The sequence below is a fragment of the Mycteria americana genome, chromosome 1 (assembly GCF_035582795.1).
Source record: "Mycteria americana isolate JAX WOST 10 ecotype Jacksonville Zoo and Gardens chromosome 1, USCA_MyAme_1.0, whole genome shotgun sequence".
NCBI classification, from domain to species: Eukaryota; Metazoa; Chordata; class Aves; order Ciconiiformes; family Ciconiidae; genus Mycteria; species Mycteria americana.
Window position 1 is genome coordinate 86,705,370 of NC_134365.1, and position 17,478 is coordinate 86,722,847.

At 41.7% G+C, this 17,478-nt stretch overlaps 1 protein-coding gene across 4 annotated transcripts; it reads left to right on the forward strand.

The window, feature by feature from the left end:
- Window positions 1-970: 970 nt before the first annotated feature.
- On the forward strand, window positions 971-16,719 carry TMEM139 (transmembrane protein 139). Of its 4 annotated transcripts, XM_075510275.1 has the most exons (5): window positions 977-1,087; window positions 1,225-1,362; window positions 11,075-12,592; window positions 13,654-13,962; window positions 15,370-16,719. In XM_075510275.1, exons 4-5 carry the CDS (start codon window positions 13,715-13,717, stop codon window positions 15,776-15,778), a joined length of 657 nt encoding a protein of 218 aa, XP_075366390.1. In that variant the 5' UTR covers window positions 977-1,087; window positions 1,225-1,362; window positions 11,075-12,592; window positions 13,654-13,714; the 3' UTR covers window positions 15,779-16,719. The 4 variants fall into 4 exon arrangements, with proteins under 4 accessions (XP_075366401.1, XP_075366390.1, XP_075366410.1 ...); XM_075510286.1 differs by lacking the exon at window positions 1,225-1,362 and having other exon boundaries at window positions 971-1,087; window positions 12,501-13,962; XM_075510295.1 differs by lacking the exon at window positions 977-1,087 and having other exon boundaries at window positions 1,338-1,362; window positions 12,405-13,962.
- Window positions 16,720-17,478: the final 759 nt, after the last annotated feature.

The window sequence follows — 17,478 nt, forward strand, 5'->3', positions numbered from 1 at the left end:
CATATGGATGGAAAATATGGTATTACTTGCTAATTTCAGAGATGACTGGAATGGGCACGATTCAGAAAAGAGGAAGCAGCTCCTCCACAGAAGTGACTTCTAGGTTCTCACATATGTGCACAGCAGAAGGACAAGAGGTAATTCAGGTTGCACCAAGGAAAATTTCAGCTTTATGTAAAGAAAAATTGGTTCCTCCTATGACAGTGGTTCAGTACTGGGAAGAAGCGCCAAGAGAGGCTGAGTAATCTCCATTCTTGGAGATCTTCAGAAGATGTATGGACAAGGCCCTGAGCAACCGGTTCTAGCTTTGAAGTTGTCTATTTTGTGCAGGGTAGCTGACCTAAATGAGACCTTTCCGTCCTGACTTATTCTGTGATTTTACTCACTGCATGTTAGAACACCTGTGGAGTGAAATGTTCAGAAGCTCAAAGTTTGTTATTTCAGTACGAAATGTAAGAGCTTCAAGCTCTGCAGTGCATCAGATCATAACCAAGTTGAAATTCTTCACCACCAGTTTCCACCAAGTTTTCTAATAATTCAGCAGGTAAATATTTTCTTGGCATATGTGAGAGCACTCTGAAAATCAGAGAGAGTTTGTAACATCCAGCAAGTCTTGCCCTGAAAGTATATCTCAGGTGCTCAACAAGAGGATAACCCAGGCAGATGGAAAACATGAGATGTGAAGACAGCTCTAGTAGAGGAAGGCACTCTAATAAGCCCATCTTTTGCAAACACTAGTGCATTATCTATATAATAATCATTATAACTCTGAAGGGAGCGGAAGGGGTTAAAGCAGCCTGCAGTACAAGGGGTGCCAGGGAGCGGCCCCTGCCAGGCCACCTCAAGCTGGGGAGTCCCTGGCGCTGGGACACCATCGGCCCAGAGCCCCCTCGTCTGGCAGGAGTCTGCTCCTTTTGGCGGCTTCCCAGGAAATGAGGAAGATGCCACGGCCCCTTTAAGAGCGGGAGCAGCTGCTTATTAGTGTGGACGGCACGATCCACTGCGGTGCGGGCGGGGAGCAGGGAGCGTCCGCAAACTACTGTCCCCTAAAAATGTTAGGGAAACCTAATAGGACATATACCCCGAGGTACGAACGTTCACTTATAAATACATGGCGGGGCGGGGGGGAGTTCGTGCTGCTGATTTCTTAGATTCCATCAACACCGGAAATGTTGTGAAAGTATGTATTTCACTGAAACATTTCTATTCTTTTTTTCATCGAAGGAGGCTGCAAGATAGCTCGGCAAGATCTCGGCCCTATTTGCAAGGCACAAAATAAGAGTCAGTCCCCATTCTAAAAAAATTCGTTCTCCAAGAGACCTGTGATGAGCCAAGGGATTTGCTTAAAGTCACAGCTGAAAGGTTTGTAGCAACTGGAAATTTAACTGAGATTACCTGAATCAGAGTTCAGTTCCTCAGTTACAGGAACAGTCTCCTTGCTTCCCCGTTCCTTGCTATTACTCCTCAAAAGAAGAAAAGCATGAAATACAGTGTCTTTCTTTAATTACAGGAAGGGGAGGGCATTGTTACTTACTTGAATCAGGACAGTAAACAAACAATATGCAGACTGTTCACGATTACTGCCCCAGGAAAATTTCATCAAAAAGCACCTACCAATTATTCCACAATGATAGGCCACCAGGAAAGTGGCAAAGATGGTTTATGCAGAGCATTAGGAGACAAAATAATGGATCATTTCTTTGTTAACCAATAAGGACACATAAAGAATAAGGAGGGTCTAGTAGTTTAAGTATGTATGACAGCAGAGAACAGCCGATACTTGCTTTGACAAATACTTGGCATATATAACGTCTTAAAAAGAATCACTTCATGATATTCAGTAAGAACATGTCTACCACTTAGGAACCATACTCTAACTAAATACCCAGAAAATCTATTAATGAAGAATGTGGGGGACATTTTGCTTGTGTGAATGGCTAAACACATATCCTACTGTTTTTGTACAGTACATATCACAATAGGACACAGTTCCATTTGGCATATGTGGGCTGTACAATATAGGTGCACATATATTTATAAAATGCATAAGATATACTGTCTATCAGCCCTGCAGTAAAAACTGAATCTATGGCTTAAAGTTTACTTATTACAGAGAAGTACTCCCTAAACCTTTTGGAGTACTGTCAGACAACATGTCTCACAAAATAGTGTTTCCATATCAAACTTAAATGACAGAACAACTAAGCAAAAATGATTCTGTGAACCATTTTGTTAAGCACCTCACTGGCCTGGATAGCACTAAGAGGGACCTGGACAGGCTGGATTGATGGGCCGAGGTCAATTGTATGGGGTTTAACAAGGCCAAGTGCGAGGTCCTGCACTTGGGCCACAGCAACCCCATGCAACACTACAGGCTTGGGGAAGAGCGGCTGGAAAGCTGCCTGGCAGAGAAGGACCTGGGGGTGTTGGTTGACAGCTGCCTGAATATGAGCCAGCAGTGTGCCCAGGTGGCCAAGAAAGCCAATGGCATCCTGGCTTCTATCAAAAATAGTGTGGCCAGCAGGACTAGGGAAGTGATCGTGCCCCTGTACTCGGCACTGGTGAGGCCGCACCTCGAATACTGTGTTCAGTTTTGGGCCCCTCTCTACAAGAGAGACATTGAGGTGCTGGAGCGTGTCCAGAGAAGGGCAACGAAGCTGGTGAAGGGTCTGGAGCAGAAGTCTTATGAGGAGTGGCTGAGGGAACTGGGATTGTTTAGCCTGGAGAAAAGGAGGCTGAGGGGAGACCTTCTCGCTCTCTACAACTACCTGAAAGGAAGTTGTAGACAGGTGGGGGTCGGTCTCTTCTCCCAGGTAACAAGTGATAGGACAAGAGGAAATGGCCTCAAGTTGCACCAGGGGAGGTTTAGACTGGATATTAGGAAATTTTACTTCACTGAAAGGGTTGTCAAGCATTGGAACAGGCTGCCCAGGGAAGTGGTGGAGTCGCCATCCCTGGAGGTATTTAAAAGACGTTTGGATGAGGTGCTTAGGGACATGGTGTAGTGGAGGTCTTGGTAGTGTTAGGTTTACGGTTGGACTCGATGATCTTAAAGGTCTTTTCCAACCTATTCGATTCTGTGATTCTGTGATTCTGTGAAGAGGACACACAACTGAGCACCACTGGAAAATCAGCCTGCATAGAGCACTATGGATAGTAAGAATCCAGTAAAATTCCTAGACTGCAGGGAGCTGAACTGCTACAACAAAAAAATCCTAGTAGATTGCACTGAAATCAGCATGGGATAAAAAACATCCAGCCATTCTTAGACAGCAAGTGACCACTTGGCTGGAATAGGAAACATCCAGCAATTTCTAAACTGCTATAAATTGTAGACCTAAAATACAGAACGCCAGCAATGCTTCGGTGACACATAAAACTGAGAACAGGGAAAATCCAGCAATCTTCTAACAGCAAGTAGAGCTGCACAAACTAATATATAATGAAAGGAGGGCAAGATGTTTACTTCCTTCTCAAAGAATATTAAGAATTGATAAATATACTGATATAACTGATGTAAATATATTCATGGAATGAAAGGCAGAACTATAATCAATAGTGGGACTCTACCAAAATGAGGAAAGTTAGATTTGTTAGGCAGTAAATATTTATACTGTGTTAGCACTCAAACCCCAGCTAGCTTGGTGTGAATGCTATGGAGAGAACTTGGAAGGGTCAACAGCTAAACCAGAGACTTTAGGAACAGCAACAACAACCAATTACTCTCATCCTGAAGAGTTTTGCATAGGCATGTCAAATGTGCAGAATCAGCTAACCACAGCCTCTTTGTTTATAATACCAGTATTTCATCTATCACTCCAAAACAGTAATATTTTTTCCCTTGACTCATCCAAAGGCATACATCCAGTGTTGATTTGGAGAATACCAGGTTTTATTTTTCACCTTTTTCTGTATGTTCATCAAGCTGTTCCACTTCATTTGTCTCTTATCGACCTACCACGAAAACCTCTTATTATGGCAATTTCTACCCAAAACTTCTCCACTTAGAGAGCCACAATTCACAAGAAACCTTGCTTTTGTCTTTGTTTTGTTTGGAAACATGTTTACAGTCAGATTCTACACTTCTGGTTTGACTTACCAGTTTCAACACAACCTGTAAGAAAAACATTCAGCCTGCAAATTAACAAAATATAAAATATGAACATAAAAAAATCACCTCTGAAAAGTTCTCTAGAAGTGTTTTAATGACTCATATTTTGGTCTTAATTACATTAAATAAGCCATACATACTTTGCATGGAAATGAACATATTTCTGCCTTCTCCAGCCCCATGCTGAAGTGTTGATCTGGTAGAAACTCATGTTGCATGTCATGTACTCAAGGTTTGGAATTTCAGAAATTGTGAGACAAGCTTAACAAAGTTCACTGTAGCTGGGCTGCCATGCAAGGACACTTCAGGGCAGGGCTGCAAGGGGAAAGCAGCAAGCAGAAGCAAGAGATGCAGAAAGCTGTAGTACTCAATATAAGCAAGCAAACACTTGTCAGGGATTTTGCATAAAGATCAGTGCATCATTTGGCCTTTACAGTGCTCAAAGGAAATTGAACAAATCACCGAAAGGCTACAATTCTTCACCTCTGCTCATTCTGCTCTATCCCCCACTTTGCAATTATCATTTCAAGAACAGCAGGTGAACATGATATTGCCAAGGAAGCAGAGGAGTCAGCTCTCATCGTGAAGGCCCTTTTTCTCCTCTTCAGATGGCCAAATGTACATCCCATAGCAATGGCTGAAGCAGGAATTTAGGAAGTCTTGATGATGGTCAAAGTTGTTGCTGAGGAGCTTGATGAGCAGGAGAATCAGGGTAAAAGTAGCACCACCGTGTATCAAAGACTTGGAAGCTTCATCAGTATCAGTGGAGACTTGGAGACTTTGTCAATATCAATGGATCTACAATCAGGTGTAGACTGGAAACTTGTGAGAGATCTGGGTGTCACACACTGCCACAATTTCAAGTGTGAGAAGTAAAGGGTCATACAACAGTGATTCTGACAAGAGATTATTACCCCTTTTTTTAATCAAGGGAGACAAAATTTGGAGGAAGCAGGGAGGAACAGAGGAAGCAGTGGACAAGAATATATACCTCATCAGTAGTTCCAATATATTCAAGGAAGTCTCTTCAGCCAAAACTATGATCTCCCATGCACCAAGTGTCAATGAGAGCTTTTCAAATGGTTAACACTGTCTCCTGAATCACTCTGACATTTTTCATATGCAAGGGATTTCACAGAACAGTCTGATGAATTAGAGGTTGCCAGTAGCCAGTAGACTTGACAACTCTTCTCAAGAAACAGTGGCACCATCACATGGATCATCTTTGGCATCAAATATGACTTCAGTCCAACACAGATGTCCATGAATTATGACCACCCTATCCTGAAATTCTCCCTTCATGGGCAATCTTCTCATATTCAGGGAAAGATCCTTTGCAACCAGTCGCTCTTCTCATGAGCACAGACATGATGTGGAACAAGCAGACAGTTATCACCATTAATAAATTCTGTCAAAGCCATCAGTTCAACCAGATAGACACTTAATTCCACATATTGCATGTCCTGTTTTTTGGTCACCTACAGTGAACAAGAAAGCCATCTCTCAGCAACAGAAGCCTTGATAAAACAGAGTTCCCCTTTACAAACAATAGGAGTTGCAGTATCACTACTGCTGCTGCCTCAGGAGAAAGCAAAAGTGGTGTATTTCTTTCACAGCGCTGATTTACAAACAGCAGCCTGGTCTGGCAGTGATGTGGCATGGTGCTCTTTACGAGACTGTTCCTGCAGCTGATGATTGACCTTGGAAACAGTAGTTCACCCCACAGGAAAAAACATCCAAAACATCTTTACAATGCCATGCTAGAATATACCAGGATAACAATTCAGATGCCATACAAACTGCAATACTACAGGGCATGATCATGGCACATACCAGAAATGCATTATGATGTGTTCTTGCTAATTTGGCAGTGTCCATTAGAAATGTAAATCCATGTCAGAACTAGATAAAACCTGTACGTATCACTAAACTGACAGCTCGCACATTGAGGAACCATGCCAAGATAAAAGCTACATTCTTTTCAGCTCATGTCTATTTGCTTTCATAAAGTAACAAAGAAAATGGTCTTTCACTGACCTCTGTGAACGCCTATTTGCACGGACATAACCGAAATATAACACCCATTTTTCCTGAGGAAGAAAAAGGAACCGCATCGAGCTTCCTCTCTCTCTGAGGTGTGCTGCCTTTATGGCACATGGCTGGAGCAAAACACTATGAAAACTAGTGCTAAAACTAGCGCTGAAACAAAGTGTTGCCTTTGAACGGAGAATATCTAATGAAGCAAAAAAAGGATCACTGCTATAGATCTAGTTTTCAAGCAAAACCAGCCTTTATTAAAATAGCTTTCACTGATTTTTTTTTAAATTATTTCTTTTCTTACCAAGTTATCTCTCTCTGGCTTTCCATACTTGAATTGTTGCTCTGTGGCTTTGTCACACTTGCTTTAGACTATGAGCACCTTAGGCTGGGAACAGGTGCTGAGGAGCACATGGTATTCTGCACTTTATTTGCTATAAAGCACAATGCTCAAAGAGTGACCAGTACCAATAACAGCAGTGTACTCTTTTCTCCAAAGCATAGCTCATCAATAAAACAGTTAAGTAAGTGAGCTCTTTGTCTGGCAACACCTCCCCCATTCTCCCACCCCACTATTTACTGAAAGAATTTCAAGAAAGTGCAACATTATACGATAGGAACATAAGAGCGCCTCAAGGAGAGACTCTGTGGGACCAACCAGTGACAGTGAACAATGCCAAATTCCTGCTCAAGAAGCTACATTCTGCGACAGTAATTCCAACCTCTTTCTCCTCCTCTCATGCCTATTACTTTTCAGTCCACAGTTATTTAGTATTACAGTGAGTTGCACAGTCACTGAATTCTAACCCAAGGAGGCTATATTTTAATGTTAGGTGGTAATTCCCAAATATTTCAGGTGTGGTTCCCTAGCAGAACCATCTAATGCTGTTGAAAGGAAAAGGGCATCCCCTATTCTTCAACACAGAAATAGGCCACGAGGTCCCTTCTCCTCTCTTGTGGCCATACTGGCGCTTCCTGCATGTTTTTGTGAGTTAGTTTACTAACCCAATAGAAAATAGCACTTTTTTCCTTTTTACTTGGTTAGTTTTATGCCTTGTTAGCAATTCAGAACATGTCAGGGAGGGCTCCAGTGCATAACAGGTTTGGCAACATCAGCAGCAAGAATATGTGGCTAGGACCAGGGAGGAAGATAGGGAACAGGAACTCTGTGGCAATTACACATTAACTTTTCTCACTGCATCTCATGTCCTTTGGCTGAAAACTTTCCCGTTTTGGAATGGTGAAATTACGTCTGGAGAAAAGGAATGCAAACACTGTTCTATAGTAAAGCAGCTCAGTGTATAGAGGTCTTATTTTCTCTTATTTCCAGAGACACCTAGTATAGTCTACAATGACAGCAAATGATCTTCCTGTGTTCTTTTAACTATTCTCAGTTGATTCCTTAATTTTATCTTGAAACTATTTCTTTCTGCTCACTTGCTCTTTCCACACTGGGTATTCCACTTGATTCTTTCACCATATTCTAGCACTAGGATCTTAACTGCCCTCCTTCTTCTTCACCTTTAGTGACAGTCAAGTTCTCTCCTCTTTTGTCTGATCCACATTAGGAACTCTAAATTAGCAGAGAAGGAGAAGTCACTCTAGTATTCCATTTAGTAGCATTGCAGTCACCAGGGTGAATTCCTTCAAAAGAGTGCATACTGCTAATTTACATCCTATATACAGTAACATCTGATTTTTCATCAGTATAAGTACTGCAATGTGTAGAGATTCTACACAAGTACAGAAAGTCCTCCAGCAAAAAGTAAATAATATAGACCAGATTGGGCTCTGTCATTAAACTAAACCAGCTGCAGAAAGTTTTACCAATGCTAATGAAACCTCACAGTTTTAAAGCTCCTGCCCTAAGGAGAATTCAGAATAAAAAGATGAGGAAGTTTCTAGCCTTCGCTTTCTTCTTTGCAGAGAAAAAATGAAACATGTGACAAGTGAATTTGAAAGGCTGTAAGAGGAGATAAAAAACCTCATCTATCATAGTCTTGGTAAATGCTTGTTACTCTTCTGTCGTTCTCATGGCAGAAAAGGAGGTGCTGCTTTTTTTAATTTTAAATACTTAGGAACTTTAGGTGTGCAGGCAGCCCTGGAAACACTTCTCACCTTAAATGTGACTCCCCATTGTCAGAACATAGAAATCCATTAGTTCTGCACAACATAACAAGTGTCTCTGACTCATCTCTGTAGAGTTATGCTTTTCAGGTACCCCTGAGACAGGTGAGGAACTAGTAGCAGCAGTAGAAGCTCTCCTTGCAATATCAGTCCTGTGACCACATCTCAACCCTGATCTATAGAGAAAACCCACTTCAGGTAGAAGACAGCCAGGCCAAAAAAACACCATAGAGCAACTACACATACAATAACTTTCAACCATTGCCTTGTAAGAACTGGACTAAGCTGGAAGACAAAAAGAGATTGCCAGCTCCCAAGAAATGTATGAACATTCAGCTATGGCAGGTCAAGCACAACTGGATTTCTCAGTTACACATAGTTTTTGAACATCTGAGCACAGGCAAAACTTCCTGGGGGTTTTGCTTTCTCCTGCTCAAGACATTATACTGACCAGAAACATATCAACCATAGGCAACCATGGCTGCCCCATGACCTCTGTAGATACAACGTAATCACGCTCCTGAACAGAAAAATCAAAGTCATATTTCACAAAGGTGACTAACCATAACCTGGGAGACAAAAGGAGAGGTAGACAAGACAGGAGAAGGTGGTTCAGTAACACTTTGTCCCCAGTACTTGCTCGGGCTCTCAGAAATTGCTTCAGGACAAGGTTATAGGGAAGAATAAATTTAGTGATGACAGAGAGATTATAATGCCATGGTATGTACGTCACGAGCCCTTGGGAATAAAGCAAGCTTCTCTGCATACCGAGCTGATAACCGAGCTTACTGTAGGTACTAAGTTAATTAGTAGCAGTCTGGGCAGGAGGTAGAGTAGATAGTGAGATGAAACAGGGGAAAGGTGAAATGCTTCCTAGAGACTGAATGAAGAACGTAGATCAACAATGAGATACTGGAAGAAGGAAAGAATGAAAAAAGGAAATCTGTGGTCTTAACTAAAGAAATCTGCTGTTAAATGAAGTCTGGTCCCCACAGCATGATTGAACAACAGAGAACAGGAAGGTAAAATATACAGGAGTTACTGAACTCTGAACTTCAACTGAAATAATCTGAAGTAATGCAAGCAACAACTAATGCAGCAGAGATATCTACCATTTTTAGCCTTTTTCAACCTGGTATTTCATAACTATGTCTAGAAATATTTTTTAAAATGGTGCACCAATCACAACTACTATACAAATTTTCAGCAAAACCTGTATCTTTCTATCTCTCCACAAATCAAATACAGCCTTTCCAAAACAGAGGTAATTTTCCACCAAATAATGAAGATTTTTTTCACCTTTCTGACTTTCTCCTAACTTAGCAAAAAGGTCTAGCCCCAAAGCAGTTTTTATGTGCTTACTCCCCACAGCAGAATGTGCAGACAAGCAAAGTGCTTCGGCTCCTTCTACATAGCCTACAGAAGGGTAGGTACTTACAAGGGGTATCCCAACAACAGTCAGATTGTTGGGGGGATTCGACAATAGTCAGTGTACTCACCAGAGCTGGGAGGTGCCTAAAGTCATCAGGCTGAGCTGGAAATCCCTGACATAATTAATAGGATTTGCTTGGAAATCCCTGACATAATTAATAGGATTTGCTGAGGACAAGATGGGTCTTAGATTCTACACCTTTCTGTACAGCTTACTTTGTCCAACAAGGAGGAACTTCTTTCTACTCCAAAGGTTTGGGCTGAGCCTATCAAACAGTGCTCACTGCAGCCCTGGAAGTTATTCCCACTCTTCCTCCCTTCCCCTCCGCCACTCTAGCTATGCATTCCCATTGCTTCCCTTGAATGGAGATCTAGTGGTTAGACGATACTTTGGTGACTAGACTCAGCCCACTAAATTCACTCTGGAAATACGTAAATACTTTCCCACTAGCCAAGACAGCTGAGGTGGCTCAGCAAGAGATCAGCTGAGCACTAGAATCACTGCAAGGAGGACAGGCTTTGACAGCTTTGACAGCTGGCAGATGCAGAAGAGGCAGGAAGGAGGAAGGACTACCATATTCCACAGCAATTATCTATTAGGTTTGTTTAGCTGCCTTGTCAAATCACACTTTCAGTCGCTACTTTAAAAAGTAGAACCATCTTCTTGGAAAATAATTCTTAGAGTAGTGATGCTCTTTTATTACAATAGCTCAGTAAACAGAACGCTTAGCCAGGGTCTGTAGTATATTTTAATTCCCTCCTCAACCCAGTAGGATATAAATCTTTTATCTTTAAGGAACAGTTCTAACAACTACCAGCTACCCCAGTTATAAGGAAGTACTAAGGCATCCAGATTCCACCACGAGTCAGTCATGCTTTCTGTGCAGAGAGGCTGTGAAAACAGTTTTGTCAAATCTTCCTTAGCACTTAAAGTGCTCTCAACACTAGGCAACCCCAAAATGGAAAGAGCTGTAAGAAACAAATCAGTTTTCCCATTTAAAGGATAGTCTTGCAAAATGACACACTACACACCAGAAGCCCGTCTTCCTCCGCTTTACATGGCTCTTAAGTCTGCCATCTTCAAAGGAATTCTCTTGAAAGCGAAGAATGGGTAACAATCAGAGCTGAAAGTCCTTTATCTGTCAGCAGCCAAAAAGGCAGGTATAAGGGAAAAATATTAGAAACAGAAACATTGACAAATCTAGGCTGGAAGGGGAGATCATCTGGTCCAATCTCCTACTGAAAGCAGGGCTTTAGACTCAGCTGAGTCTTGAATATTTCCAGACAAGATGATTCCTCCACTTCTCTGGGCAAGTAATTGCAATGTTTCCCTGTTTTCATCATGAAGACTTTTTTTCTTATATCCAGAGACACTTACCCTCTTTCCTGTTGCTTCTTGTCCTGTCACCATGTACCCTCATGAAGAGTACCTCCATCCTCTCTGTAACTACCTACTAGACGTTGGAAAACTGTGAGTAGACACTCACCATCTGCCCAAGCCTTCTCTAGGCTGTACAAACCAGTTCCTTAAGTTGTCAAAGTTCTCCAGCCCTCAAATCATCTTGCAGCAATTCACCAGACCATATCTGATTTTTCGATTTCTCTCTTGGACTGGGGGGACCAAAAATGTACACAGTATTCCAGGTGTGTCCTACCAAGTGCTGAGTAGAGTGGAATGATCACGCCCCTTGATCTGTTGACTACACTCTTACCGATGCAGCCCAGGACACAGTTTGCCTTCATTGCTTCAAGGGCACACTCCTGACTCCTGTTGAGCTTGCCGTTCATCATGACCATCAGGTCTGTTTCAGCAGAGCTGCATCCCAGTCAGTCAGACCCCAGCCTGTACTGCTGCTTGGGATTATTCCATCCATGCATGACTTTACATTTATCTTTGTTAAACCTCATGCAATTATTGTTGGAACAATCTTCCAACCTGAATACTATTAATAAACATTTAGTAGTAGGACATACTCCTATTAAACAAACATTAGCTGCAGCGAGCTCCTGGTATTTGATACACTATAAATACACTATAGTATTTGAGAACTTCCCATGATTTTCAGACACACGCTAAAGGTTCAGATGATAACAGACTTCAAGAAGTAATTCAGTACCCGTTCTGTTGCTTATCAGTACTCCTCATTCCCAGATACATCAGGGAGTAAGAAGGATTTTAACCCAGCTCTCTGTGAAATAATAACCCATTGCCTCCTTTTTTCCTTTTGTTTGTAAAATCAAAGAGGGCACAAAACAACATTTGACAAACAGGACCCAGTCAGGATAGGAAAATGTATGGATTTACATTTTGCAGAACTCATAAATAGATTTATGTGTGGGCCATGTGACGTGGGCTGGGCTGGCAGTCCTTCCTGCTTTATGAAGCAGAGATCAAGATTCCTCTGCTACGCAAGGAGGAGAACATAATTTTGAGGGCAGAGTTTCTCTCATTAAAGTAAAGCAGACCAAACAGATCCGACACAGGTAAGCACTCCCCCACTGCTCACTCCGCCCTCTTTCCTAATGAGTTTCCTGCTTTTGCGGGACAGACCTAGAAGAGCTGCAAAAGAGTAAAAGGTGTGTGATCGTCTAGAAATTGCTTTGGATTCAGAACCTGGAAAAATGAGGTTCTTGTTTCCCACGCACAACTCGTACAACAGGATCTTCCCATCGTTTGGTACCTTCCCATATTCACTAGTTACCAGCTTTTAGTTTCAAAAGAAATCTTCATCATCTCCCTACAAGAAAACTCAAAAGGAGGAAGGGAGAGTTTTTACTGGTGTCCCATCCTCAGGTCAGAAGAAGAAGGAGCAGGGACAAAAGAGCTTGCACGTTTTTCCTCGTGATGAAGAGAGAAGTTAAAACATGACTGTTCCCCTCTCTCTGGTAAGTATGCTCTGAAAGCTGACAGTAAAAAAGGTAATAAGAAGGTAATCTGTTCAGAAAGAATGTGTTTCTTTTTCTGGCATTTGTATATATACATTTATCTGGTCTTGCTGTAACAAGGGAATGCATTTAGTGTGCCAAAAAACACAATGTAACATGGAACTATATAAAACTGTTTATTTGTTTGGAGATGCATATTCATTAAAAATATGCCATGCTCTTTTCCTTCAAGGGAATCTTCATCAAAACAGTGGGGTATAACAGTTAGTATAACACATGCAAGATGACTCCTTAATTATGGTGTTCTTGAATACCACAGATCCCTGGTATTAATTCCATATTGACTGCACACAGTGACAACTGCTGTCTCTTTCACAGAGATGGGGTTTGAAATGGGGGACAGGAGGGGCTCTCATGTTTGTGAATGGTGCAAAAAAGCACATCAACAGAAAAAGAACTGAGGATATAGGCAAATATTCAAATGGATGCCTACATTTTGCAAAAACAGACATACCCCAGCTATATCTAGAATCTAAAGTAATGTTAATGCTGTAATGCTACACTGAAGTTAGATGCTCAATTTACTGGGGCAGACAGCCCCATTAATAAGGCTACTTTTCTTCTGGGATCTGAACTAGTATCTGAACCTTCATTATGCAATGTACAAATGCCCTAGAATTAACCTTTAAAGTTAGTCTTCATTTCACTTTCATAGTAACCTCAAATCTGCATCCTAGACTGCTCTAAGTTCTATTAAGAAGCTAGACTTTTTTAGATAAGCCTGGCAATAAGTGCTGATGGTCTATTTATGCATTTTATATCTTGCAACTGTGTGTCCAAGCATTCCCATTATTCAATATGCATTCACATAGGAAATTCTAGTATATTTACATTGGCATGTATTTACGCACTGATTTCCCAGACTTATTACATATGTGCATAGCTGCGTGTTCTCATGATGGCATGTACTTGAGGATGTATGTTTTTATTTTGGTCATGATACTGATAACGTATTTGTATGCTCATGTTTCATGCTGAAAAAACTATTCCATCTTCCACAGATGTCTGTCCCCTTAACTGCTCATCTGTTCTCAACTGTCTGCTACCACCATCTATACTACCATGTGGTTAGAGACACACTGGAAGAACATCCGCCAAGTCTTGTTGCTTCTTTTCACTGCTGCTCTTCTCATTGGGGTCACCATGCTGGCCATTTCATCTAACATCAATCCAGTAGGCTATTTCTTCCTAGGGGTAGGGGGAGTGTGCCTGGTCGGCTACTTGCTGAGTGTGTTTGTTGAGTGTTACCTGAGGAATCAGCACCGACGTGACGCAAATGAGATATCTCCAAGCAGACAAAGCCAAGCAGGGTAAGCAGCAACCTGGTTATTCCTCTTACTTTAACTCTCTCTCCTCAGATATGGCAATTTTACGTATTGTTTTGCTGCCCTTCCCCTAGGGCGCCAAACACAGCCTCCATTTCAGATGACGAAAGTTCTTTTTAGGTTGTTTTCCTTCATTCTTCAGGTGGAGGTTGCAAATGTTTATGCCACGCATGTCCTGTGTCTTGTCCAATATGTATTTTCTTCCCCCCGGGAACTGATCCACTAACAATTTCCAAGGTTAAACAGATCCAGGCCCAGTTTTATTTTTCTTCAAGTAATCGAGTCTTGCCAAACAATGAGTCAGACAAGGAAAAAGAAAAAATGCTGAAGCAATACTGAATCTTAGCTGGGTTTAAGCTCTATAAACCTTATCTCCAGAGCAACTGTTCCTCAGCAAACTTTTAAGAAGGAACTTGTAACTGGGTGTGTTTCCAGACTTAAAAATCCAACTTGACACTAATAAGCCCTGATTTTGAGAGGCTCTGAATACTCTCACATCTTTTTGGCTTTGTGTATCTTTGCAGGTTCTCAGCAGCACCTAATTTAACCCCAATTTGCCTACTGTAGTTAAAGAGTTTAACTTTATTTGTATCTTTGCTTCCTTGTCTGTATAATGTAGATAATCATTATCCACATCCATAAATTACTTGACGTTCTCAAATACAGGGTGTTGTAGCAGGGTAAAAATGTTATTACGTGTTTATTTTTAGAAAGAGTACATAAAAAGAAGTCTGTATTGGGCTTTGCTAGTTTGGGGGCACACCAGAGAAAAATTAGTATCTATTTATTTAAAAATATGACCTAAAAAGGAAAATGTTTCTAAAAGAACATTTTTCTCTGCAGACATTATTTTTAGCACAGAATAGATAGTCCTTGTTTAAACTAAATGAAAATACTTAGTTTTCTCCACTTCTTAAAAATGGATGAACATTGAGCTAATGTATTAAAAAAGCAAGGTCCTGTTTTATTCTGAGAAATAATTAGTAGTTAGTAATTCTTAGTGATACATTTTAACTGGTAGGAGATTTTAAATGAGGGACGTCATCCTTATGGGTCCCTTCCAACTTGATATATTCTATGATTCTGTGATCAAGCTAAGCCTAGGAATTAGGCTAAAACCCAGTGTGGGTTTTTCTACTTATTCTGGGGAGTGTGGGAAAATGGTCACATGAGCCATTCTCTACACCAGGAAGCAAGACATTAAGTTGGCTGCACAAGCGAGCTGATCCAGTGGCAGAATATCACATACAATAATACCACAAGATATCCTGTCTCAGTCCCATCTATTGACTGTAGCACGGTCCCTATACTACATTATCCAGACTACCTGCCTCTGCATAAACTAAGCAGTAAAATAACGAGTGTAACTGCCATTCCTCTCTTTGTGCATAGGGTAAACGCTGCTTATGAAGCACCCACCTATGAGGAGGTGATGACCATGTCAGTTCCAGCAATATGGACAATTGCATCCAATCCAGGCTTAGTGCCCTCACCACTGAATGAGCCTCCTCCTTACAACGTAGTTATTGAATCATCTGCCCGAGAAGAGATGATGGTGGAGGCTCTCACAGTGTCAGTGGCATCAGACACAAGGCACACCTCTGAGACAGACACAGGCTCCAGGGTGCAGTTGCAGCTGGTGCTGCCCCCAAGACTGCAGCGGTTTGTTTCGGACATCCATGAAGTGAAAGGTATTGAAGACCGGTTTGAGCCACTGGAGCCACTCACACCACCACCTGCTTATGAGAGTGCCAACAACGATGAGGTCTTTGAAGCTGCTTTCCAGTCCTCCATATTATGATTAATTTCACCTTCTGTGAATGCAGAACCAAACCCTCACTCCAATACAGGGTGCTCCTGGAGGGAAGGTGAAAGAGCTGAGATTTTTCACACCCGAAACTGTAAGTTTGTCTCACCATTCTTTGAACCAGAGCTGAACTACAGACACAGCTTCTGATCTCACTAGAATCTTTTTGCACAAAATACATATCAATGCAATACCACAATGCTTTGTCTTGGCAGATACATAAACCACTGTGAGGAAAGTTGTGTTATATACAGCAACAATTCTCAAACTGGAGATACACCTTTATGGGGGAGGAGAGTGAATCATGAGCAGAGACAAGGTTGCCAACGGACCTCTGAAGAAGGACTGTAGGATGCAGCCAGGAGAAGCTGCCTTGGAAAGGGAAGGAATAGAAACAGCACTAAGTAGGTTATGCCTGTGCATTACAAACAGCAGTATTGCTGAGAGCTGTGTGGTCATCAGCCACCCTAAAATCCCTACTGAGAGACAGAGGCTGTGATTCCCTGAGTTGGTGTTTTGCAGCAACACAAATTTATGGTCTGCACTGTTTGTTGCTACACCTCTGCTGCACTCGCTTCCACATACTCAGCTGTGTTGCACCTGAGTGTGACTGAGGAGGAGGGTGGCTGTCTTCAACTGGAAGCCGGCACCACCTGATACCTGTCACTTGGGCTTGAAAAGCTGACGGCAAGCACGGCACCATGAAATTACTTCTATTGTTCACAAAGTTCTCATCCCACAGAGCTTCCAGGTGGTGGACAAGAGGGAGATAATAGCAGTTTTTCTCCTGTAAGAGAGGCTCGCAGTGGGATACATATACATACACGTATCCTCTGCCTGGACCACCAGTCTTCGCAGCTCTACAGGAGGGTGTATTTCTCTGCTGTACTACAGCCCCAGACAGATCGCTTGAGATACTTTATTGTCATCATGTCATCATTGACATCATTATTGTCATCGTGTCATCATTTGCACACACTCCTCCAGTTCCCTGTAACAATGCTGTGCATGGAGGCTTCTCTCTGGACTCTGGAAAGGGCCAGTCTGTCTGCCGAGGCCACAGCTACAGTGGAGAGCACCTGAAAGCAGCAGGCCCAAGGCAGACACAGCCTTCATCGTGACGGCTCTAGGTTAGAGCCAGGCTCTAGCTCTCACTGATCAGTGATGCTGTGCAGCCTTTTAAAATGGGTGAGTTAAACTGGTGAGCTCTGCAGCATTAAAGTGGTCTGTAGTATGCAAAAAGATATTCATGTCTGGTGAATGTCCAAACAATAAAAAAAAAGAAATATGGTGGTCCAAATCTCCTATGAAGGACAGCGGCAATCATCACAGCCTTGTCTAGTACGACTGCATCATTTTTAATTCATATGAGGAAACATCAAACCATAGGCTAGAAGCAAATAAATTATTTCTTATTGTTTGATTCTTTATAGTTCAAAAAAATAAAGACTTATGTTGTTTATAAATAAATGGGCTGCGCTAAAAATACCTGGTGGCATCATTAGTTTTTCCTCCCAAAAGAAACACTCCACAAAGCATGCTTTTGCTTGCATTCTGCTTACTTGATAATCTTGGCTTAGAAAAAGGAGAGGAGTTCCGTTTCTAAATCTACAGCTGAATCACTTTAATATCTTTAATGATGAAGCAGCTATGATACCTCTATCATAAAAGTATTATGAGACACAAATTTGCCG